General features: G+C 56.2%; 1 protein-coding gene across 13 annotated transcripts in view; it reads left to right on the top strand.

The window, feature by feature from the left end:
• SRCIN1 (SRC kinase signaling inhibitor 1) overlaps positions 1 to 24,542 on the top strand; it is an 81,791-nt gene that overhangs the window by 29,145 nt on the left and 28,104 nt on the right. For 10 of the 13 annotated variants that reach the window (XR_011247129.1, XR_011247130.1, XM_069543278.1 and 7 more), the window contains exons 3-15: positions 500 to 598; positions 7,223 to 7,246; positions 11,162 to 11,357; positions 11,957 to 12,155; positions 12,587 to 12,680; positions 13,196 to 14,046; positions 15,101 to 15,193; positions 15,445 to 15,488; positions 15,792 to 15,979; positions 17,114 to 17,289; positions 23,564 to 23,694; positions 23,812 to 23,959; positions 24,277 to 24,523. Coding sequence is in view for 11 of the 13 variants with exons in the window: in XM_069543278.1 (XP_069399379.1) it covers positions 500 to 598; positions 7,223 to 7,246; positions 11,162 to 11,357; positions 11,957 to 12,155; positions 12,587 to 12,680; positions 13,196 to 14,046; positions 15,101 to 15,193; positions 15,445 to 15,488; positions 15,792 to 15,979; positions 17,114 to 17,289; positions 23,564 to 23,694; positions 23,812 to 23,959; positions 24,277 to 24,523 (2,490 nt within the window). In the remaining 2 variants the exon portion in view is untranslated. The remainder of the gene's footprint in view (positions 1 to 499; positions 599 to 7,222; positions 7,247 to 11,161; positions 11,358 to 11,956; positions 12,156 to 12,586; positions 12,681 to 13,195; positions 14,047 to 15,100; positions 15,194 to 15,444; positions 15,489 to 15,791; positions 15,980 to 17,113; positions 17,290 to 23,563; positions 23,695 to 23,811; positions 23,960 to 24,276; positions 24,524 to 24,542) is intronic. The other 3 variants (XM_069543273.1, XM_069543277.1, XM_069543279.1) reach the window with 3 other exon arrangements.

The raw sequence follows: 24,542 nt of genomic DNA, 5'->3' as shown, positions 1-24,542 counted from the left end.
GAGGGCCTGGAGGAACCGGGGGTGGGGTGGGGGGGGTGGGGATGGTCCAGTCTCCGGTGTGGTGTGGGAGAGGAAAGCAGCCTCCCTGAGATGGCAGGGAGGAAAGCAGTGCTGCAGGGCCAGAGGTACACTGGGGTGAGGCCCCCTCCTTCCCATGTCTGGCTTCAGCCAGGAGGGAGTGAAGAGCTGGAAGAGGGAAGAGGTGAGGGGCAGCTCCCATGCAGAATGTCCAGAGAGGCAGTGAAGAATTGACAACAGGACTTCAGGAGTATCTGCTGGGGAAGGCTTTGACCTGGGCTCAGAGAGCCCCCAGCCTGACCCGGAAACAGATGGAGGGGACATAGACTTGGTAAGGGACTAGCCACCGTTGCAGGGTCCCTCTGCAGTGTGAGCTCAGTGCCAAACTTGCCCCAGGACCTCCCCTCCCCGCCCCGTCACAGTCCTCCAGCGGCTCCTGCCCGCTCCCCCTAATGGGGTGTCCCCACCTTCGCACACACAGGTTGGCGGCTGGACCGTGGACCCCGTGTGCCTCCTCAGCTCCCTCTGCTCCCACCTCCATGGCGACTCCGCCCCCTCCGGGGCTGGCCAGCCGGCCCAGGTGAGTCACCCGCCTCCTCTCACCCCCCAAACCCATAGCAGACTTGGGCTTTGGGGAGAATATTTTTTTGGAAAGGGGAGATCCAGGATTTTAATTTTGTACCCCTTTCTCTTATGTGGAGCCTGCATTTTCAGAAGACTCCAATGCCCTGTACTCTACCCTGATAGTCTAATTCCTAGCGTACCCTCCCTAAAGGGAAAGGGAAAGTGTTAGTCACTCAGTTGTGAGTGATTCTTTGCGACCCCATGGACTGTAGCCCACCAGGCTTCTCTGTCCGTGGAATTTTCCAGGCAAGAATACTGGAGTGGGTTGCCATTTCCTTCTCCAATTACCTCCCCGAACCTGTGCCAAAGCTTGGCTCTGGGGAAGGAATTTTTTTGAGGGGGAATAGGTTAAAAAAATTTTTTTTTTTTAATTCTTCTCTCTTTTAAACAGAAGTATGTCTCTCCTACCCTCCCCCACTGGTTTTCAGGAATCTCTTGTGCCCGATTCCCGCCCCCACTGCAGACCATCTCATTTCGCTATCCCCACCCACCCTCCATCTCCGAGCAGACCTAGCCTTTCCCTGATGTCTCATCAGCAGGAAGCCCTTCATGATGTCTCTCTCTCACCCCTGTCGCTATGTCCGATGCTTAATTTCAAAATTTGAAGACAACCTTGGCATCTAGCCACTTGTTCTAAACTGATTGCCTGGTTCTTCATCAAGCCTCAGTTTCCCTGATGGGAAGATGGACAGGGACACCCTGAGACAGTATCTTAAGGGCTCAGCCTCCCAGCTCAGGCCTGGACATTTCTGTGGGAGAAAAACAGGCATCTGAAGCCCCAGAGGGGAGGAGGGACCAGAGAGTCAGAGTTGCAACAGGCCAGGGGCAGCCCTGAGGAGGCCTGGATTTGAGGGTGGCAGAGGAGGTTCTGTGGCAGAGAATCCAAGAGGGAACCATTTCTCTTCCTTGTGCATCCTGCTTCCTGCCCCTAGAGAAGGGCAGGAAGTCTTGAGTTTTTCAATGAGAATGAGGAAAAGGAAAAGTGTGACAGCCTAGGAACCGGCTCCAGAGCAGGGACTCTTAGCTGTGTGTGACTCAAGTCTAGCGTGAGATTGGCATGCTGGGCATCATTCACAGGGCACCCAGCTCACTGCCCTTCCCAGCTCTTGGCCCAGTATTGACTGAACTTAGGGACCAGAGATGTGTCTACCCCCAAGGCTAGACAGCAAGTGGAATGGGCTCATCTAGAGTGGTCACATGTGCGATGGAGGTCAGATTGGGACAGGGATGGGGAGGAGGTGTGAGCCCCAAGTGGTGCAGATGGAATGTCTTGAGTTGGAGTGATGGAGGGAAGTGAGGCTGGATTTGGTGAACTTGATGTCCCAGGTTATGGGGCCCCAGGCCTGTCCACATCTGGAATCTACTTTTTTGGAAGGAAGGGGAGAGATTGAAGGGGTCTTCACCCCAGGGTTTTGAAGTACAGAGAACAGTGGCTGTGAACGGGATCTTGTCATCACTTTATACCTAGTCCTTATCGAACTTTTTTCCGGATGGCTGTGTCTGAGGCCCCTTTTTGTGAAGTGCAGGACCAGAGACGTTCAGCAAATGCCAGAGTCACACAGTCGGGCAGGATCAGATGTCACCGAGGACATTTAGGCATCCTAGGTTGCCCAGGCTTGGCTGGGAATTGAATCACTGGAGAGCTAGAAGGGTCACGGTGCACCGCGGAGACCCTGGTGGGGAGAGGCTGTAAGCTCAGAGGGTGGCTGGTCCAGAGAGGGGCCACTCTTCTCCCCGCCACCCTAGGCCAGATCATTAGGGATGGAGGCCTGAAGAAGACCCTGGGAGGGGACCGAAGGCCAGACTCCCAAGTCGCAGCCCCTCCCCCGCTTCCACTAAGCTGTCTAACCTCCCTCTCTCCTGCTGCAACCCGAGTCCCGGGCGGCGGGCCGGCGTATCGGGTGACCGCGGCGACGCAGCCACCAGCCTCCGTTCCTCGGCGGGGCTGCGCCGGCGGGGCCGCGCCGGGGAGGGGGCCGGAGAGAGGATGTGCACGGCGGCGCGCCGTGCCGCGCCAGGTGGAGTCGCGGTTACCGGGGCGACCGGGGCCCGGGCCGGCTCGGCGGCGGCGGCTCTCGCATTGCAGCAAAGGGCACCGGCGGCGGCGGCTGCGGAGGCGGCCGGGGGAGGGGAGAGCCCGGGTGGGTGGGAGTAGGGGGCCGCCCTCTCTCCCCTCGCCCGACGCGCGACCTGGGGCTGGGGGCCCCCGCATATACACCTGTGGCCGCAGGTAAGGGGGAGCGGCTGCGGGGGCCGGGGTCGCCGCCTCGGGTTCCGCGGGGCGGGGGCGCGGAGACGGGAGGCCCTCCCACCCGGTTCGGAGGGGCGGTCTGGGGCTGGGGGCGCGCAGGCCGCTGAGGTTCCCGATCCCTGAGAAACGCCCCCTCCCCTCCGCCATCGCGTTCGCAGCTTTCCGCAGGGGACCGGCCCCTACCCCGAAATGCGGCTGGCGCCCCCTCCCCCAGCCTCAGAAAGTCATGACCTTTTCGGGGTGCGCCCTCGCCTCCGGCTCAGCGCCGGGCCCGCAGCACCACCTCCCCCGCCCCCCACCCACACTCTGCATGGGGAAGGGGTAGGAGGCCTCCGGGTTCACAGGGGAGTCGAGCACATGCGTCGCGGTGAGAGGCTGGAGCCCTCGGGGGGTGTTAAAGAGCCTCAGCCTGGGGCAGGGTGGCGGGGGCGAGTGTTTACGTGGACGCGTGTTCACTGGAGTTGAGAGGTGGGTGTGTGCGCCGCACGAGGATCCAAGGGACTGGAACTTGGGTGCGACCCATAGGGTCCCATCTCTCTCCGGAGGCTGCGTCGTCGTCGGGGCTTGAGGTCAGGGAGGGGTCATGTACTCACCTAGCCTGCAGGGGACGTCTGCCCAGGGGAGGGGAGAGACCTGAGCTGGCAGGGCTGAGGCTCCCAGGGGACACGCCCCACCCTCCCAGGGCAAGAGATGGGGAGAAAGGACCAGCTGCAGGGGGAGGGAAGAACCACTCCCCCCCAAGGGTGCCTAGGGTGGAGGAGGCAGTGTGTTAACTCCGTAGCCCCACCCCCACCCCCACCCCCCGCAGGAAAGAAGTTGGTTCCTCTTCTCACCTGGGAGTTTGAGGATCCCCTGGCACTGCTTCTTTGGATCTCCAGGAAGCTCCCATCCCATATTACTGAAAGCCTGGTCCCTTCCATATTATCCTCTTAGAAGCCATCTCATTTTGCCCCTGCTCCCCTCTGACTCTTCCCTACACGTGATGACCCTCAAGTAGCTTTCCTATGCAACCCTTCCTTTTCCCCACAGTCTCACTGTCCTCTGGAAAGATGAGACACCCCCTTTCTGAGTCTGGGGGGAGGGAGACAACTTTACCCTTGGGTTGGGGAGCCAGATCTCTCTGGGCCCTTCCTGCCCCCTGTCCTCATTCCAGGGGTTTCTGGTGCTGGGCAATTCCCAGGGAAAAGACCTAGAAGGCTGAGCAGTGCGAAGTGCCAGGAGATGGAGAGTGGTGCCAGGGAAGAGTACGCAGAGATACACCACCCCACCCCCTGCCCATGGCTGGTCCTGAGTTCTTGGCAATGGTTTGTGGCCAAATATTTGTCGAGAGGCCCTCTTATACCGGGCACCGTGTGGGCCAGGGCGGGAGGAGCTGACAGCCAGGAAGAGGGTGAAGAGGAAAAGGTGCTGGTGACTGGACAAGGAGAGCCCTGCCTTAGCAAAGGAGGAGCCTCTGCTCCTCTCAGTCACCCAAGGCTGTCCCAGGGGTCTAATACCCTGGAAAGAGCCAGACAGGGATGCACGGCATCCCCAAGGCCCTCTCCCTACCACGGTTTTCCTCTCCAAGGACACTGCGTTGCCAGGAGACTGTGTCTCACCCTGGTGGGGACAACCTGAGAGGACCATCCTTCCCACTTTCCGGAGGTGACGGAGGGGCAGCATTCTGCGTGTCCTACCAGCCAGCGCCCTGAGTCCCGGGACTCTGGTCCCAGCCTCACTCCAAGTTCACCAAGCACAAAGACAGCAACTCTGCCCTCTACCCGCTTGTGGGGCTTGGCTGGCTCGTCCTGTGGCACTGGTGCCACCCAGTCCTCTCCCGTGGCCCCAGCTAGTGATCCCCCCAGGTCTCAGTGCCCCAGGGATGTGCCTAGTGTTGCCCGAGGCAGGCCCATGCTGGGGGTACAGCTAGCATGGCTGTAGCCAGGACCCATCCCTCTTCCTCTCCCAGAGATGTGAGGTGGGCACCAGTCACATACTGAGCCTGGTATGTTGACTTTGGGGGCTGGGGGGGGGAGGGGCATTTTCTGCTTTTGAATCAGGACACATGATTGTCCTACCTGACACATGATGTCTGGGACATCGCAGGCCTGGTACAGTGGCTGAGGTGGTAAGAGGCACTGTGACCCAGCTAATCGGGAGAGGGAGGGAGGCATGCGACTCTCTCTTTGTGTGTGTGCATAGTGTGTGTGTGTGTGTGTGTGTGTGTGTGTGCGCGCGCGCACGTTGCTTTGTGTGTCTCTGCAGTTGTTGTATATGCATATGCATATGTGTTGGTGGGCATCCATGTCTCTGTGTATTTCCGTGACTCCCTAGGGGCTAAGGCTGGTGGGGGGTGGGGGTGCCTCTGTGATTCTGCTTGTAGAAGTGTGTGTGAGCAGGTCAGTGTCTGGTGTGGGGTGGGGGTGGGAATGGGCGGTGCATGTTTGTATGGATGGGGTTGGTCCACCTATGGATATCTCTGTCTCTGAGTTTCTGTTTGTTTCTGACCGTGGCCAGCTCTTCTCCAAGTGTTTGTGTCCCTTTGTGGGTGTGTCTGTTGCTCTGGGTGTGTTTGTGGTGATGTCCTCATGGGAGGTTGTCTGAGAGTCTGTGCGCAGCTCTGTGGGTGGTCTGCACACCGGGGACGTGCAGCTGGATGAGGGACGGCGGCCTTCTCTGCAGAGCCGTCCATCACCACTGGGGCTGCAGACATGACTCTCATCATAAACCTTCCCCTGCCCTCTGCCTGGCTCTGCCTCCCCGCCCCAATCTTGATCACATGTCCACTCCCTCTGCTCCCCCTTCCTTCCCCAGGCCACAGGCAGTTGTGGCTAGAGCCTGTTACTCCAGCCCCTCGCCCTACCCTCCACTCAGCCCCCATGGGTGGCATGTGTCCATAGATGGTTCTAGGTACTGGCTAGGGCACAGACTTCATTGTCCCCTTCCTCTGCCAGGCATGTGATTATTTTTTTGCATCTCTTGGAGACAATGCTGGGGGGAGGGGGGAGGCTGTGGCCCAAATGGGATGGTCCTGGTGAGTAATCCTCTTCATCCCAGCCCTAGTGGCATCATCCCCACCCTAAAGGTCTGAAGCCTCCTCCCAGCAGGATCCCTCTCTGGCTCCTCCCTGCCATAAAGTATTCAGGTCCACAGGACACCCCACCGTGGTGCCCTCTGCCATCAGGGATCCTTGGTGTCCCTCTCCTCTGCCAGCAGCTCTGAGGCCTAGGGAATCTCATCTGCTGGTGCCAGGCACCCCAGGGCCAGGCCATCTGCTGCCTCTGTCTCCCTGCTGAGGCTGGCACCGGTCAGCAGGGTGCCCTCAGCTTTGCCAAGAACCAGCCCAGCCTCCGGGCCACTCCTCCCTTGTCCTTAGCCATCTGGAGGGGCCTTCTGGTCTCCGGAGAAGGGTGACTCTAGGTTATTGTGAATGAGGAGAAACCTAACACACCCATTCTAGGGGAGCAAGGAGCCCTACTCTCTCATCTGTCTGCCCACAGGACATCGCCGACGATCCCTTGCTGCCTGTGGCTTCCCATCCATTGCCCAGGGCTATGGGGTGACGGGCATCTGTCCACTTTCTCTGAAACCTGGGTCCATCATGTCACACAGGCCTCCTTGCCCTGGCCTTGGCTCCCTGCCTCGCTCTTCCACTCCCTGCCCCGTCAACCTTTCTGTGGTCCACTTCCCACCCCACCTGGGTTCACTGAAATACTTTCTGCTTGTCCACCTCATTTAGTTAAGTCTAAATTCTTTCACTCAGCATTTAAGGGTGCCCCTCTAGCCCAAGCCCCTCTGTAGCTTAATATGCTACTTTCCCAGGTTCTGCCCCAACCAAACTGGACTGTCCCCTCAACACACCCAGCACATGCCTGCCCCAGGCCCTCTGCCCTTGCCCTTCCTCCCAGCCTCCAGCTGCTCATTTGTTTAAGCCCCAGCTCCAATGCCACCTCTTTCGGGAAGTTTCCCTCAGCTGGCACAAGCAGATGCCGTTTCTCTCATCCCGCAGCTCTGATTCATCCCTGCCAGCATCTCACGTGTTCTCATATCATGGTCATCTGCGTCTTTTTCTGCCTGTAACTCTCCAAGGACTGTTACCGTGACTAGATTGCGTGACTTAGAAACATCTGGAATGGTTCTCCCCTCCCCCACTAGCACGCCTGGAGCCTGCTCAGGGCCATCCCCGGTCTCCAAAGAGAGTGGGATGTACCAGGCATGGCTTCCTTCCTGTTCCTGGGAGGGTGGAGGGCCCAGGGCTGAAAGCTGAGTGCCAAGGGTCTCTAATTTACCCCTGGCCCTACTCTCCCCTCCCAGCCCCCACATAACCATCTCTTCTCTTATTTCCATCAGCAGCCAAACTACTGGAGTTTCAAGGTCAGTGGTGGTGCTTCTGCTTCCGTGACAACTGCATGTGCTGCCCCGCCCTCCCCCCTCCCTGCACATGCTTTGCACAGGGGTGTGCGTCTGCAGGGGACCATCTGGTGTGGGTGGTGGGTCTTGGGGCTGCAGGCTGGGGCTGCTGCTTTGAGAGAGCCTGGGTTCGCCTGCCAGGGGCTTGTGGAGCCAGTGTGGCAGTTCGGGCCATCCCTACTGGGAATCTGGGTCAGGGATGCTCAGGCTTACCCTGAGACACAAGGGCATTTAGGAATGAGAGAGGTATTTTCCCCTGCTTGGAGAGATAGCTGGCTCAGAGGGAGGGAAATGGATCCTATGATCTTACTGAGGGCCTTGTCCTCTGAACTCAGACTTCATTTTCCGCGCCTGGAGGAGGAAGGCCCCTCCAGATGGGAGGCCCCGTGACTACAATAGGTCCCTCATCCCTCTCTTACTTTCCACTATGGAGAGAGCTGGTCATGCCAGGCAAGAGACTCACGGCCCGGTACCCTCCAAACCTGTTGCCCAAGTGGAGGACTGAGCTCAAGGATGGTGCTCTCCTGCCTCCTCTGGAGAGTTCGGACCATGCACAGCTGGAGATCGGTCTGTGCCCTCCAAGGACATCCTGCTGACCCCTGGGGGAGCACACTCTGGGACCTCCCCATCTTCTTTGGCACCAGAGTTAGAACTGAACCATGTTAGCCTGCTGCTTGCATCCTGGAGTCCCCGGTTCCTCCAATCCTGGGCATCATGACAGGGGGTGGGAGGTATACATTCCACTCTGCCAGTGCCATCTTGCTCCAAACATCTTGTTTGCATGCATCCTCCCAAAGAGAAGTTCTTGAATCAGAGAACCACAGAATTGTAGATTCATGGTGTCAGACATTATAGGCTTTTTGTAGGAAGCAGTACCACATAGTGGTTCAATGCGTGTGGCCGAGGGCCAAACTGCCGGGTGGTGAATTCCAGTCTGCTACTAACTAGCTGAGTGACCTGGGCAAGTTACATAAATTCCCTGAGCCTTGGTTTCTCTTCCATAAAATGGAGCAGTATCTACGTCATAGAGTTAATATAAAGTGAAGGGACAAGAGACTGCATGTCCTAAATACAGTGCCTGGCTCATGGGGAGCCTTACCTCGTTAGCTGTTAGCATCATGGATGCTGACATGATTCTCCACTCAGAATCACCTTGGGAACTGTCAAAAACCTTGAACCCCAGGCTCTAACCTCCAGAGATTCAGATTCAGTGAATGTGAGCCCTGGAGAGTGTGTTTTTAAAAGCTCCCAAGTGATTCTGCCCCCATCTGTGGACAGCCTTTGGGAACCTCAGATCCTAGTCTGACCACCCCTACTCAAGGTTCCCTGGGCCTGATGTCTGACTAGGAGTCATCAGCTCCTCCCTGGAGCATCTCCAAGGACCAGTGCTCACTGCTTCCCATCTTTGGGAAGCCTTTTCCTATCTTTGCGGAGCTCTGTTTGAATTACTGTTTTGTTCTCTTCCCATCTCCCTTGTAGTCAGGAAGTCCTCCTGGATGTCTCACTTTTTCTCTGCACTGTTGTCCCAGCTCAGGGCTGGAGAGAAGCGCTATTGCACTGTCTCTCTTCTCAAGAGGGTTTTCTACAAAGGCTGTGAGAATGGAATAAGAGCCCAGAAGACCAGGATGGAGACTGGAACTGGTGGGGCAGCGAATGAGGGTGTGTCTTCTCCCAGGGTTCCCTGGGCAAGGGGCTGCCTTCTCAGTCCCTAGGATCCCTACTCCCCTTCATTCTGGCTGCTGTTCCATCTTCTAATTGGCAACTCATTTGTGTCCCCCTGAGGCGCTGTGGCCACCCCCTGCTCTTCATACCCGCTAGCTGCCTCATCTTGCCCTGAATTCTGTAGCCCCTCATCCACACTAGCCTGGCAACCACTGACCTTCCAGTTGCCTGGCAACCTCATGACCACCAGACCAGGCTTGGTTCCCCACACTGTGAGGAAAGAGAAGGGCACAGGCCAGCCCTGGTGATCAGCCTAGAACTGAACTGCAGGCTCCAAAGTCTGGGGTCCAGGTATCCCCCAAGTGGGCCCAGTTCCTACGCAGCCTCCCTCCTCCCCAGATTGACGCCCACCTACTGATCAAAGCATTATGCTTGAAGCTGGATGCCCAGTAATGTCCGCAAATCTGACCTGCAGCATCCCCAAGCTCTGAGGCCACTTTGGGAACCACTGGGCACATTGCTCGTCAGAAGATGCTTTCTCTTTTGAGAGTGCTAATCCGATTGGAACATTAAATTGAGTTAATAGGAAGATGGAGCTGAATTAGGGGTTAATCAGGATTTACGGAAGGAGGGAGCTGAGGAGGAGAATAATTCCTTTTTAGAGATACTTTTACTGTTTGTTTGTTTGTTTTAATTATAAAAATGAGGACTTCCCTGGTGGTACAGTGGTTGAGAATCCACCTTCCATTGCAGGGGACGCAGGTCTGATCCCTAGTTGGGGAACTAATACCCCGCCTGCTGTAGGGCAAGTAAGCGGGCATGCCACAACTACTGAGCCCAAGAGCTGTAACTAGAGAGCTCCAAGAGCTGCAGTGAGAGATCCCCCATGCTGCAAAGACCCAACGCAGCCAAATAAATAAATATTTTTAAAAGACACTAGCATTATAAAAAATATAAAAATTCTAATTCTAATTGTATAAAGTTGACACAGCCAGGCAAGGTATAAAGTAAAGAGAAAGGTGTGTCTCAGCCCCAAGATAACCAGTGTTAATGGTTTTGAATGATTTGTGGTTGTTAAAAATAGGCAATTTATTTTATTAAAAAAATACAACTGGGCAACATGGTCTTTTTCTTGATAACATATATATGTGATACATCTCATATATATATAATGTTGCATAACAGAATGATGTAGATCTGATTCATTATCTTTCTCCCTTAAATAAATGAGTTTCTGACAGCAACCAGGTTTGAGGGGAGGAGCTGGGGCAGACTGGAAGGAGCTGTGGCTGAATGAGAGCTCCAGCCCTTCAGCCAAAAGTAGATTCTTAAAGTGCAATTGAAATCAGGGTGTCCCCTCTCCTAAAGAGAGGGTAATCGAACTGTCCCTGGGGCAGGGGATGGTCATTGGGTGACACCCTTCCCTAGCCCCAGGCAGATATATAGCTTCAGGACAAGGGCTGCTATGATGAACTGGAGGAGGCCTTTCTGGGCAGCTAGCCAGGCACGTTGGCCATGTGGCAGCACGTTCCATGCAGGGAGGGGCTGAGGCCTGGCACTTAGGCCATGTGCTTGTGTGGGCTGTAATGTGGGCTGCATGTACTAGGCAGGTAGTCTGAGACTGGGGTCCAACTGGTTTGGGGGGTTTTGGGGTGGTTCTTCCAGTCACCGTAGGTCCAGGACATTGTCCCCAGCTCTGTGAGGCACCATGCCTCCCAGAACTGGGATCCTGGGGTCCCTAGCTCTCTGCTTCCTTCCTGGACCCTGTTTCCCACCCCACCCCACCCCTCTGAACTCCATGAAGGATAAATTCATCACTCACAAAACCGCCGCTTAATTAATGTCTGGAACTAATGCCCCAATTTGCTCAACGATTCTGCTGCTCACCTCGGTGACAAATTTGTGTTGTTGTTCTTTGGAAGCTTAAAATAGCAGGCGTGCCCATGGCTCCCTGCTCAGATGGTTTCTTGTCTGGCTTCCCAGGGTGCCTGAGTCCTCTGCCCAGTCCTTACCTGCTGGGTGTCCTGGGGAGACCAAGGCCCCAAGAGTTTGGGGAACTCTCCTGCAACCACACAAGTCTGAAATCCAGGAGACCCTCCTGTGTGTGTGTGTGTGTTTCTCGCTGGCTGGCTGGGGCTCCCCAGGCTGGGATGGGGGCAGTGGGCAGAGCAAAAGGGGCTCATGCCTGGTTTCTCTCGCCCCACCCCATCCTTGCAGACCCGCAGCTCACGCCACACTCAGGGAGCCCAGCCTGGGCTGGCCGACCAAGCGGCCAAGCTGTCGTACGCCTCAGCCGAGTCACTGGAGACCATGTCAGAGGCCGAGCTCCCCCTAGGCTTCAGTAGGATGAACCGCTTCCGACAAAGCCTGCCCCTCTCCCGCTCAGCCAGCCAGACCAAGCTGCGCTCACCAGGTACTGCCTGTCCATCTTCCCTCCTGGCCACTGGCTCCTCCCTCTGCTCTGCTCATCCCGGCATCCTCCCCCTCTCCTTGACCGCTTCGTCTCTCCTCAACCACCTTTCTAGGAAGACTCTGGCTCCCCTCCCCCACCCCATCTTCCCGCCCACCCCTCCTCCTCCAATCTCCTCCCTTCAGGGCCTCTCCCTCCTCAGCTGCTCTCTCACCCGCCTTCTCCACCTCTCTTCCTCACTTCTCTCTGCCTCCGCACCCCCTTCCCTGTCCCTCTCTCCCTCTCTAAGCCTCCCCTCTCCCACCCCCTTCAGCGGCCCCCCTTTCCTTCATTCCCCGCTTCCTTCATCTCTCCCCCTCACTCTCAGTTTCTGCCCCAACTGCTCCGGCCCGCAATTCCATTTCCTCGTCTGGACTCCAACCTGCCTGGGGTGCCTTGAGAGGCCAGCAGCATGAGGAGTGCCTGGGTGCACCTGCACTCCGGGGCGGCGTCCGGCCTCAGACCCTGCCTCTGCGGGACCAGCGGGACTCCCGAAGGCTCCCCGAGCCGCCGGCGTGGTGGCGGTGGCGGCCCCGACACCAAGGGTGGCGTCTCCTTTGCAGGGGTGCTGTTCCTGCAATTCGGGGAGGAGACTCGGCGCGTGCACATCACGCACGAGGTTAGCAGCCTGGACACGCTGCACGCACTCATCGCGCACATGTTCCCGCAGAAGCTCACCATGGGCATGCTGAAGTCGCCCAACACAGCCATCCTTATCAAAGATGAGGCTCGCAACGTCTTCTACGAGCTGGAGGACGTCCGGTGGGCGTGGCCCCGGGGGGAATGGGGTGGGCTCCCCGTTACTCCTCCTCCGATGGGGGCTCGAAGCCACAGGTCATTACCCAGCCGCCTCCTCACCTAGCCTCAGCCCTTTTCCCCTCTTCTCCCGGAGCCCTACCGCCCCGCCCCTTCTTCGGTCATCTCGGGCCCCACTGCCTTCCCTTTAATTCATCCACCCCTGCTGGTTGGCCTTGGCTTGAGCTAAACTGAAAACAGTTCGTGAGGCCGAGGTAAACGGGGTAGAAGATGCTGGTTGTGTGTTGATGGCAGGCAGCCTGAGATCCGCTGAGTAAGGAGTTAAGGGGTTGGAGCTCACGGCCCCTCTTGCCACCCCTCTCCCTTTTGCCTGGAGGTGCCCCCTCTCATCGCAGGGCTGGGGGATGGTGACCCTCTGCACCCCTTCCTCCCCCTAGGGACATCCAGGATCGCAGTATTATCAAAATCTACAGGAAGGAGCCACTCTATGCCGCTTTCCCTGGCTCACACCTCACCAACGGGGACCTTCGGGTATGGCTGGGGTGGCCCAGGGCATGGGGGAGGCTGGGCAGATGGGTCCAGGAGCAGAGTCTAGCCACTTGTCACCAGGGACCAGGGACAGCTTTGGAGAAGGGAACGTGGAGGCAGAGGATGGCCTTCGTTAATTGTGGAGTCCTGGAGGTGTCCCTCGCCTCATCTGCCACTTTTCCCTCTGGTCAGATCAGGATTTCTCAAATCTGCCTCTAAATATCCTAGGAGACAGCTCTCAGGAACCACCCCTTCCTTCTTTGCTTTCCATCCCCCACCATGGGGTGAGCTGGAGGTTGCTCTTCTCTCTGGTGCCTGGCCCTCTACCACTTCTTCTTCCGTCCTGGGAGCCCAGATGGGAAAGGGGTCGAAGATGCAGCAGGAGGGTGGGAAGGCAGAGAACAGAAGGGACTTCCTCAGCGTCTGGTTGGGGCGGGGAGCTGCTGACTCCTTAAGCAGGAGGCAAGGGATCCCCTTTGTGACCGGCTCGTGGGGTTCTGGGATTGTCTTCTGCACAGAGAGAGATGGTGTATGCGTCGCGGGAGTCGTCGCCCACTCGGCGCCTCAACAACCTGTCGCCGGCGCCACACCTGGCCTCAGGCTCGCCGCCGCCGGGGCTACCATCAGGGCTGCCTTCGGGCTCGCCGTCGCGCTCGCGCCTCTCGTACGCCGGGGGGCGCCCGCCCTCCTACGCCGGCAGCCCGGTGCACCACGCGGCTGAGCGGCTGGGAGGCGCCCCCGCCGCCCCGGGGGTCAGCCCGAGCCCCAGCGCCATCCTGGAGCGGCGCGATGTGAAGCCGGACGAGGACCTGGCGGGCAAGGCGGGCGGCATGGTGCTGGTGAAGGGCGAGGGCCTCTACGCCGACCCCTACGGGCTGCTCCACGAAGGCCGCCTGAGCCTGGCCGCGGCCGCCGGCGACCCGTTCGCCTACCCGGGCGCCGGTGGCCTGTACAAGCGCGGCTCGGTACGCTCGCTCAGCACCTACTCGGCCGCCGCGCTGCAGTCCGACCTGGAGGACTCGCTGTACAAGGCGGCGGGCGGCGGCCCGCTCTACGGCGACGGCTTCGGCTTCCGCCTGCCGCCCTCGTCGCCGCAGAAGCTGGCCGACGTGACCGCGCCCCCCGGTGGGCCCCCGCCGCCGCACAGCCCCTACTCGGGGCCGCCCAGCCGCGGCTCGCCGGTGCGCCAGTCCTTCCGCAAAGACTCGGGCTCCTCGTCGGTCTTCGCCGAGAGCCCCGGAGGCAAGACCCGCAGCACCGGGGGCTCCTCGACGGCCGGAGCGCCCCCTCCCGAGCTCTTCCCCGGGCCTGGGGAGCGCCCGCTTGTTGGGTTCGGGCCGCCTGCGCCAGCCAAGGACACAGAAACCAGGTGAGGGAGGGAGCTAGCGAGGCTCGGGGCTGCGCGGCGGGGAGAGGGGACACGGCAGAGTCCGTGGCAGACGGGGCTGTGTCTGAGACCCGGGAGTCCTAGACCCGGAGTATCCTTGCGCGGTCACCAGAGTATCTTGGCTGCGGCAGGGCAAGCACAGGACAGACATTTCATCTGCCAGCCCCAAGGGATGGATGAGAGGGCCCCAGACAAGGGGCCTGGAGACCTGGATTTGCATCTGGTCCCTGAGCCTTAGTTTCCCTAATTCGAGTTGAGGCTGAAGCAGAACTCTTTATTTAATGCCTTTCCTGCTCAGGCACCAAACGTGCCGCCATGAGAGCTGTCCAGCACAAGGCCGGCTGAAGTCCACTGGGGAGGGGGTGCTTTTAAGAAGTGGGGATGAGAAGGGCACATTTCTTTAAGTAGCCTCTGAGTTGGGGAACTCTTGCCTATCATCCAGCTTATTGCTAAGGGTGCAAGGCTGGAGGAGGTAACCATGGCACTGACCTGCCCCCCTCTGCCCTCAAGCAGCACCACTGAGAGGTGAGGAGAAATGACACATTCACATAGCTTTCTTGTGGCCTGTGTGCCAGGCACTGCACTGGGCACTGTTTATGCCAAGTTGGGCAAACCCAGCTCCTGCCCTGTCTAGTGGGGGAGACACAGTAGAAGAAAAAAATAGTTCTTCCCTTGGTAGGGTGTACTTCTAAGGCAGTTGGGTACTCTGGGATGACTTCAGAGAAGAGGTAGGGAGAAGGGTGTGCCTAGCAGGAGGCATACATGTGCAGAGGTCCAGAGAGGCCTGGGTGGGGCCCATTAGGGAGCTAGTGATGAGAGATGAGTCTGGAGAGGGAGAGGGTGACTGTCAAATGGGGAAGGGCATTTCCATTGTTATGTGTGTGGGAGGGCTGTGGACTTGATCCTTAGGTGTTGAGGCCCTTTGAATTGTCTGTGTGCTGGTGGTTCTCTAATTATCAGTGTTAGGAGAGGGGGGCTGGGCAGGAGGGACCCCATGCCCAGAGATGGGGTTGATCAAGGCTACCATCTTCCCTAGGGAGCGCATGGAGGCCATGGAGAAGCAAATTGCCAGCCTCACAGGCCTGGTGCAGAGTGCCCTACTGCGAGGTTCGGAGCCTGAGACCCCCAGGTGAGGTTCTTTTCCCAACACCGCTGCCAAAGGCCTGCGGTTGGGGCAAGAGGAAGGGAAAGTGAGCAGCAAGAGCCCTGGGCTCAGCTCTCCCCATGTCTCATCATGGTGCCTGGGGTGAATCCTTCCCTTCTCGGGGGCTCCATCCTGAGGCCAGGGGACTGGAGGAGTTTATGTTAAAGTCTTACCCAGCTTTGACGGTCTGGGGCCAGCCTGGACCCCGTGATGACCATCTTTTCCCTGTACCACAGTGAGAAGATTGAAGGCTCCAATGGAGCAGCCACCCCCTCAGCACGTGAGTGGCCCTTTCTCCCTCCCCCAGAGGTCCTTGCCCTCTCTTAGCCTCTCTGGTCTTCTAGTCGGTAAAGGGGCTACGTCACCAGGCTTCAGTGGGTAAATGAGTAGTCACCTTAGCCCAAGATGTCTCACCTGGTGCTTTGCTCCCCTCAGAAAGGCTGGCCACTGGTTGGGGCAGGGAGCCAGAGCCATGCTTCTCCCTGGCTACTGTGTGGGGCCACGAGTGGGAGAGAACTTACCCCGATCTCTCCCAGCTCACGGTTTATTCCCTTTCTCCCATCTTTGTGGTCCCTGTCTGCAGCCTGCGGGTCAGGCAGCCGGAGCAGCGGGGCCACCCCAGTGTCCGGCCCTCCCCCGCCTCCGGCCAGCAGCACCCCTGCGGGGCAGCCCACTGCCATCAACCGTTTGCAGATGCAGCTGCACCTGCGTGGCCTGCAAAACAGCACGAATGACCTGCGCAGCCAGCTTCAGCAATTGCGAAAGCTCCAGGTACCACCGCCTCTCCGGGGCCCCGCCCCCTCAAACCCCGCCCTACCAGAACCCACCTACTTGCCGAAACTCCTTCCCAAGTCTGCCCCGTCCCGAGTCCGGTTTACTGGGCTGCTCTCCGAAACCTTCGTCGAACTCCCGTCACCTCGCTGAATCTCTATTCCCTCACCAAGCCACCACCCCTGGCCCGTGTCCCCCTTGGCGTGCCCTCTTTCCTTTACCCTGAATCCTTCCCGCCCTCCTGGAGCCCTAGCCTACCCCACTGAGCCCCCTCCTCCTGTCAGTATCCCTCAGGGCAGTCCCAGCCCCTTCCCTTCTCCCATTCTTTCCCCCTTCTCCTCCCTTGGGCGGAAGGCTTTCCCCCAGATCCCCTCAGCGCTACCTTCCTAAGCTCACACAGCCTTCCCCAGCCTACTCTGCTTGGCAGATGGTCCTACCAGTCAGGAGCCTGGCATCCATGTGCCCTCTCCTCGAGAGTGCCCCGGGGCCCATCAGGTGAGAATAATGAATAGAGACAGGTTGGAGAAGGGGCAGAGAGTTGCCATCTGGGCAATGGGTAAGATGTCGGCTACCGCGCCCCCCCCACCCCGCCCACTGCCTCAACTCGGCCTTAGAACTAGGTTCAAGTGTTAGTTATGTTCCGGTCCCAGCCAAGGAAACTCTGTCAAACCACAGTGCTTGAGTCCTTCATCGAAGCCACAGCCATGCAGTCCCAAGGTGGGCAGGGCCCTGTTAGGGTCATCTCTTGCCCTCAAATATCCCTTACCCCATTCTCCGGCCTCTATATTTCCCCAGAAACCTTGTCCTCTTCCCCCGACCCCTTCGCTGCAGCTAACTGCCACAGCGAAGCAGCCGCACCTTCTGCACTGCCCAACTTGGCACTCCTGTCTCCCTCCACCATCCCCAAGCCATTCTCCTCCTGCCTCTATGCTTCCCCAGAAAGTAACCCTCGGCCTGTAACCCCTACCACCCCACCCTTTCGCTGCTGCTCACGGCCACAGCCGAGCAGCAGTATCGTCCGTGGAGTTCGCCCCGCGGTCGGGCTGTCCTCTGCCCGCCTCCTCCCAGCCCTCTCCCCGCAGCGCGCCTCCATTCTTTCACACCCCCATCCACCGGCTCATCTGCGTCCCGCAGCTACAGAACCTGGAGTCTCTGCGCGCGCTGTTGAAGGGCACGGAGGCGGAGCTGAGCATGCGCGTGTCGGAGGCGGCGCGGCGGCAGGAGGACCCGCTGCAGCGGCAGCGCACCCTGGTGGAGGAGGAGCGGCTGCGCTACCTCAACGACGAGGAGCTCATTACCCAGCAGCTCAAGTGAGGCTGGGCGCAGCGGCTGCGGGGAGGGCTGGGAGTGCAGCCTCGCTGGCCCGCAACCTGGGATAACGGGGAGGCGCAACTCCCTTCTTTCTGACTCCCAGGTGACGTGGCTCTGTTCTGAAGCTTGGTTTTCATCTCCTCTGTGGTCTGATGTCTCCGTGACCCACAAACCTTTGACCATCTGGCAGGAGTCCTATTTTCTTTTGTTCTGGCTTGATGCCTGCTTTTGCTGTGGTCTTACTCCCTAATGGTCCAAGGTCCGGCTTCCCCGTGGCCTGCAGGCTTACTCTCATGTTTCCAGATGCCCGATTTCACTTCTGTCCTCTGCCTGCTTTCGTTCTGGCCTTTAATCCTTGCATACTGATCCTCGAATAGAGTGTTCCGGTGGGCCCGCTTGGTCACGGTAGCCACCCTCACCAGCTCTTAGACCAGATGTAGCCAAGGAGAACCCTCCTCCTCCCACTGCCGCTGAAACAGGGCTCCAGGAGTAGAGAACACCCCGCCCCCAAAGACTTAGACATGCAAGGGTTAACAGAAGACAGTCCTCTGATCCAAATTTAGTAAATAGCTGTCTGGCCAAGCTTCCATTGTCTGGCACCGATGCAAGGAGAGGCTGCCTTCCGCTGTCCGCTGTCCGTCCACTGAGTGAGCAGTCCCAGCCCCCTGCAGCTTTCCCTGGTCAGTCCCTGGGTCTGAGACAGAGGCCCTGCTCCTTCGCCTGGTCTCCCTCTTGGCAGCACAGGGCATGAGGGGCCGAGCTCCAGCTCCAGCTCTGAGCAGCTGGGCCATCAGAGCAGTTTCTGCCCTTCTCTGTGCTTCAGCTTCATCACCTGTGCCCAAGGTTAAGCTTTTCACAATTCTTTCCAGAGGGGGCTTTGGCTTCTACGGGTCAATGACTCAGAACCAAAGAAAACTGCTCAGAGGAACCCAGCTTCCTCACCAAAGTCATAATTGGCTGTATCACTTGCAAGGGGCTCCTTGAGAAGGGTCCCTGCTCCTCAGCCTCAAGCCCATACAGCCTGGAGGTCCATGTTCATTTCAGTGACGCACAGGGCAAGATTCCCATGACCCCTTGTGGTTGAAATGAAAGAAGGGGACATCTCACTTGGAAATAAGCTGGTGTGGCAGTCAACTGCATCACCCGTGCTGTGAAAGCTGAGTGACAGCTCCGGTCAGATCTCCAAGTAGACGGATGGCTACCACCACCTCCCCCCCCTCACCCAGGGAATTCCATTTACCTAACCTACCTGTCCTCTTTTCCCCCTTTTTTATTCAGCACAGAGGAACTGGATTGGAATTTTCAAAGGGAACTTTACTGAGACATTAAAGAAAAATAAAAGGAAATATAAAAGTACAGAGGAGGCAGGAAGGATGAAAGAATGTATTTATGTTCTTGTCATATGGGTGTCTGGTCCTCAGCTTCCTGGGGCCTCAGTTCTCCAGGAATACACAGTCTCCCTATGGGTTGCCCTGCTATCAAACCCATTGCTCTGACTGCTCACTTTAGAGAGCTTGGGGGCTGATACATTGCTTCCGGCAGGATTCTCCATCTACTTCGAAGGTGGCTTTTGGGGTGGAATCTGGACTGGGCTGCACACCGGTGCTGCAGTGGCTTTGGCTTGACCAGGAGGGGCCTCCTTGCCTAGTTTCCATAGCCTCCCCGGGCACTGGATGGCCTGCTGGCCCATCCTTTCCCCTGCCCTAGCTCACCAGCCTCTGTCCACTTCCTTGGCTTCACTCTACCCCTTCCTTTTGCCCTGGCATCTTGCTGGAAGTTACAGCTGGTTCTGTGCTCCGCTCAGCTTGGTTTATTCACCTGTAGCTCTAGCCAAGCGCATTGTTTAGATGTTGCCCTTAGAGGCAGCCTCCGCTGACTGAGACTTTTGGCCTTTGCAGTGTAACATGGCCCAGCCCAGCACCAACTTTATAGGCATGTATGTGACCTGTTATTCACACGGGGCCCCATGCTTGTGAGGGCCCGTACTTGGTTCAGTGCTCTGCGATCATTATCTTGAAATTCTTAATTTTTATACCAGGGGCAAAATCTTTATTTTGCTTTGGGCCACCTCACATTTTATAGTTGGTTCTGCCCTGGTCCTCACCTCTCAACTGTTCCAGAACTAAACCTGGGTCTGGAAGACCCCACCACTTTCTGATCCCAATGTCTAGACTTGCTCTGATTTGGATTTTCTTGCAGAGCCTGCTCAGGTTATGGGCCCCCAAACTTTTGCAGATTGTACCATAGGAAGACTGAGGTGCTAATTGAGCCTAAGGGGGGCCTAGTGGCTTTCCTCCCTGCAGTCACTCAGGGACCCAGCCTAATGCCTTCCAATAAGGCACGTCTTCAATATGTGCCTTCCAAGATTACCCACAGGGTCTCTGTCTTTCAGCCAACAGGAAGGGGAAGTGAGTGCGGAGGAGCCTACATGGGAGGATTTTAGGGAGCCAGACCTGGAAACAGCATGTACCACTTCCATTCATATTCCATTGGCTAGACCTTATTTGAATGGCACTTCTACATGCAAAGGAGGCTGGGGAATGTAGTTTAGTATCCGAGCTACTTGTTTAGTTGCTAAGTTGTGTCTGACTCTTTGTAACCCCATATGCAGTACATCAGGTTTCTCTGTCTTTCACCATCTCCTGGAGTTTGCTCAAACTCATGTCCACTGAGTCGGTGATGCCATCCAACCATCTCATCCTCTGTTGTCCCCTTCCCCTCCTGACCTCAATCTCCCCAGCATCAGGGCCTCTTCCATTGAGTAGGCTCTTTACATCAGGTGGCCAAAAGATTGGAGCTTCAACTTCAGCATCAGTCCTTCCAATGAATATTCAGGATTGATTTCCTTTAGGATTGACTGGTTTGATCTCCTTGCAGTCTAAAGGACTCTCAAGAGTCTTCTCCAACACCACAGTTCAAAAGCATCAATTCTTCCATGCTTAGCCTTCTTTATGGTTCAGCTCTCACATCCATATGTGACTACTGGAAAAACCATAGCTTTGAGTATATGGACCTTTGTTGGCAAAGTAATGTCTCTGTTTTTAAATATGCTGTCTAGGTTTGTCAGAGCTTTTCTTCCAAGGAGCAAGCATCTTTTAATTTCATGGCTGCAGTCACCATCCACGGTGATTTTGGAGCCAAGAAAATAAAGTCTGTCACTGTTTCCACTTTTTCTCCGTCTATTTGCCATGAAGTGATGGGACCAGGTGCCATGATCTTAGTTTTATGAATGTTGAGTTTTAAACCAGCTTTTTCACTCTCTATCAACAGATTCCCTGATAGCTCAGCTGGTAAAGAATCCACCTTCAATGTGGAAAACCTGGATTTGGTCCCTGGGTTGGGAAGATACTCTGGAGAAAGGAAAGGCTACCCACTCCAGTATTCTGCCCTGGAGAATTCTATGGACTGTATAGTCCATGGGGTCGCAGAGAGTCGGACGCGACTGAGTTGACTTTCACCTTTCACGGTCCTCTCTTAACCTCATCAAGAGGCTCTTGACTTTCTGCCATTAGTGTGGTGTCATCTGCATACCTGAGGTTGTTGATATTTCTCTCAGAAATCTTGATTCCAGCTTGTGATTCACCCAGCCCAGCATTTTACATGATGTATACTCTGCAAGTAAGTTAAATAATAAGTGGGGTGACAGTATACAGCCTGATGTACTCCTTTCCCGATGTTGAACCAATCCATTGTTTCATGTCCAGTTCTAACTGTTGCTTCTTGGCCTGCATACAGGTTTCTCAGGAGACAGGTCAGGTGGTCTGGTATTCCCATCTCTTTAAGAATTTTCCACAGTTTGTTGTGATCCACCCAGTCAAAGGCTTTAGTGTAGTTAATGAAGTAGAAGTAGATTTTTTTTTTGAAATTCCTTTGCTTTTTCTATAATGCAGTGGATGCTGGCAGTTTGATCTCTGGTTCCTCTACCTTTTATCTGGAAGTTCTCGGTTCATATACTGTTGAAGTCTAGCTTGAAGGATTTTGAGCATAACTTTGCTAGCATGTGAAATAAGTCAATCATACAGCAGTTTGAACATTCTTTGGCATTGTCTTTCTTTGGAATTAGAGTGAAAACTGACCTTTCCCAGTCCTGTGGCCACTGCTGAGTTTTCCAAATTTGCTGGCATATTGATTGCAGCACTTTAACAGCATCATCTTTTAGAATTTGAAATAGTTCAGCTGGAGCTATTTGTTCCACTAGCTTTGTTCATAGTAATGCTTCCTAAGACCCACTTGACTTTGCACTCCAGGGTATCTGGCTCTAGGTGAGTGCCCACACTATCGTGGTTATCTGGGTCATTAAACCTTTTATGTATAATTCTTCTGTGTATTCTCACCACCTCTTGTTAATCTCTTTTACTTCTGTTAGGTCTTTGCTGTTTCTGTCTTTTATTGTGTCCATCTTTGTATGAAATGTCCCTTTGGTATCTCGAGTTTTCTTGAAGAGATCTCTAGTCTTTCCCATTCTATTGTTTTCCTCTATTTCTTACTCTGAGCTACTATTTGTATGTAAACTGGAGGTAACAATGGTTCCCACTCCCAGGATTTGTTGTGAGGATAAAGTGAGGGGCTGAATGTGCGCCTGGCATGCTGTAGGCACTTAGTACAAGATACCTCTTTAACTGGTAGTGCTGACACACAGGATTTTGGCCTTGGCTCCAGTGTGGTCTGTTTTTTCACCCACTAGTTGGATGAAGATATATAAAGCATGCTGATAAGATTTGCTGATGACACAGAGCTTTGAGGGGGAGCAAATCTGTTGGATGGTAGAACTGAGATTCAAAAGTTGTTCCTTCCTGGAGTGTTGAGCTGAAATCCAGCAGATGGGATTTGACAGGAATGTATGTGATGTCCTGCATGTGGGTCAGGGATATCAGTGACTCAGATGCAGGACTGGGATGACCTACCTGGGCAGTAATTCCTTCTTTCACTTATTCATTCCTTCCATAATTTCTTACCAGACCTCTGTTCTGCTCCAGGCACCCTGCCAGGTGCTGGGAATCAGAGCGGAATCAGAAAGACAGGGTATCTTATTTTCTGCCTAGAACTGCTTAGCCCAGCAAACAGGAGCTCCAGGCAGGAAGCAGACCCCCAACACCAAGTGTAAGGGGAGAGTTTCCCACTGGGACCGGAGGATGAGTGGGAGTTAGTCACACGTGTGTGTGGGGGGTGGGGAGGTGGTGGTAATGGAGTGTTCTGGGTAGAGGAAATGGCATCATAGAAGTCCAGGGAGAGGGACTTTCCTGGTGGTCCAGTGGATAAGGTCCACGCTCCCAATGGAGGGGGCCTGGGTTTGATCCTTGGTCAAGGCAATTAAGCCTTCGTGCCACAGTGGAGACCTAGCATGGCAAACAGCAAGAATGACCAACAGGGAGAGCAGCACATACAAGGACCTCAGAGAAATTCTGGATGGTTCGAAACAGAAGCAAACCAGATGGGGAGGAAATGGTTGTGGCTAGAGAGGAAATAAGAGCAGCTCCCAGGGACTGACCCCATGCATTAGCTCATTTAATTGCTTTTCAGCTCATTTAATCCTCATAGTGGCCCCAGGAGGGAGGAACTCTTACCATCCCCATTTTTGGGGGATAAGGAAGCTGAGATCTGGAGACAGTCGGTAACTTCTCCAAGATCTCTTCTGCGTCACGCAGAGTGCAGGTTGGAATGTGGATCTGTCTGACTCCAGACCCAAATTTTCAGCTACTACCCCCATGCCCTTTGTGGCTGCACTTAAAGAGTTTGGATTTTACCCTCAGAATGTCGGGATCCATTTCGGGTTCAACACAGGCGGTGGTGACTTGGTCTGATTTACATTTCAGAAAGATGTAGGGTGTTAAAATGACACAAGCTCAGCATAAGCCATCTGAAAATAGGAAGCAGCTTTGTCATTGAGGAAAGAGGCTGTGTCTGGATCATTTGAGAAAAGGTGGACGCCTCCCCAAAAAGCACACACACCTGCCTCCAGTTCTTTGAAAAGCTGCCAATTTCTCTGCTGTGTCCTTGGCTAATGAGAATCAGAGGGTGTGAATCCTAGGAAGGGAGATTCTGGCTGATACTGCCAAAGATGAGAACTTCAACACGAGGACCTGGGGCACCTGTTACGGAGTGCTTCTGAAGTCTCATCTCTGAGGTCTGGCTTTCTGATTTTACCTGGGCTTGTGGCCTGGTGGATGGCTTTTAATTTTGATCTGACCAGCGGCCTGATTTGTTTCCAGCTGTTCAGTTTCAAGGGGCTGGGCTGGGGCCTGAGGGGCTGAAAAGGTCTTTCTGTGACTGCAGTGACCTGGAGAGGTCGGTGGAGAAGATCCAGAGGGATGTGTCCCACAACCACCGACTGGTGCCTGGGCCCGAGCTGGAAGAGAAGGCGCTGGTGCTGAAGCAGCTCGGGGAGACACTGACCGAGCTCAAGGGTGAGCCTGGGGGCACCCCCAGCCCCACCCCAGGCATTGCACCCCCACCCCACTGCCTGTCCTCCCCACTGTCCAGAGCTGCTCCCTCCTCCCGCTCACTCCTTCCCTTCGCCTCAGCTCACTTCCCAGGCCTGCAGAGCAAGATGCGGGTAGTGCTGCGTGTGGAGGTGGAGGCGGTGAAGTTCCTGAAGGAGGAGCCCCAGCGCCTGGATGGGCTACTCAAGCGGTGCCGGGGGGTCACGGACACCCTGGCCCAGATCCGAAGGTCATTCTATCCCTGACCTCCTATCTCTGACCTGCGATTTCCCATGGGGTCACACACCGGGCCCAGATCCCTTATCCCGACTCCCCACAGAGGTCAGCGGTGTGCTGACTGGCTCTGCACTTTGACCTGTGACCCCTTGCATGTTGCAGGCTTGGCGCTCCCATTTCCCAGATGCAGTCACCCCTCCCCAGGCCCTTCCATCTGTCCTGCAAGATCCCAGAGCCCCCCTCACACCTTGCCTCCCCCATGCCAGGCTTCCTTCCCAGGGAGCCACGACCCTGCTGACCTCACAGCTGTCCCCAACTCTCCCACCCCAGGCAAGTGGACGAGGGTGTGTGGCCACCCCCCAGCAACCTCCTGAGTCAGTCCCCTAAGAAGATGACGGCCGAGACGGACTTCAACAAGAGCTTAGACTTCGAAATGCCACCCCCTAGCCCTCCTCTGAACCTCCACGAGCTGAGTGGGCCAACTGAGGGGGCCCCTCCAGCCCCCAAGGCGGGCAACCCCACCAAAGGCCTGGACGCTCCTGGCAAGAGAAGCGTGGACAAGGCTGTGTCTGTTGAGGTGCTGGGCCCGGGATGGG

This window comes from Ovis canadensis, chromosome 11 (assembly GCF_042477335.2).
Source record: "Ovis canadensis isolate MfBH-ARS-UI-01 breed Bighorn chromosome 11, ARS-UI_OviCan_v2, whole genome shotgun sequence".
In the NCBI taxonomy this organism is placed as follows: Eukaryota; Metazoa; Chordata; class Mammalia; order Artiodactyla; family Bovidae; genus Ovis; species Ovis canadensis.
Note: the sequence above shows the minus strand (reverse complement) of the source record. Positions and strands in the feature narration are given on the sequence as shown.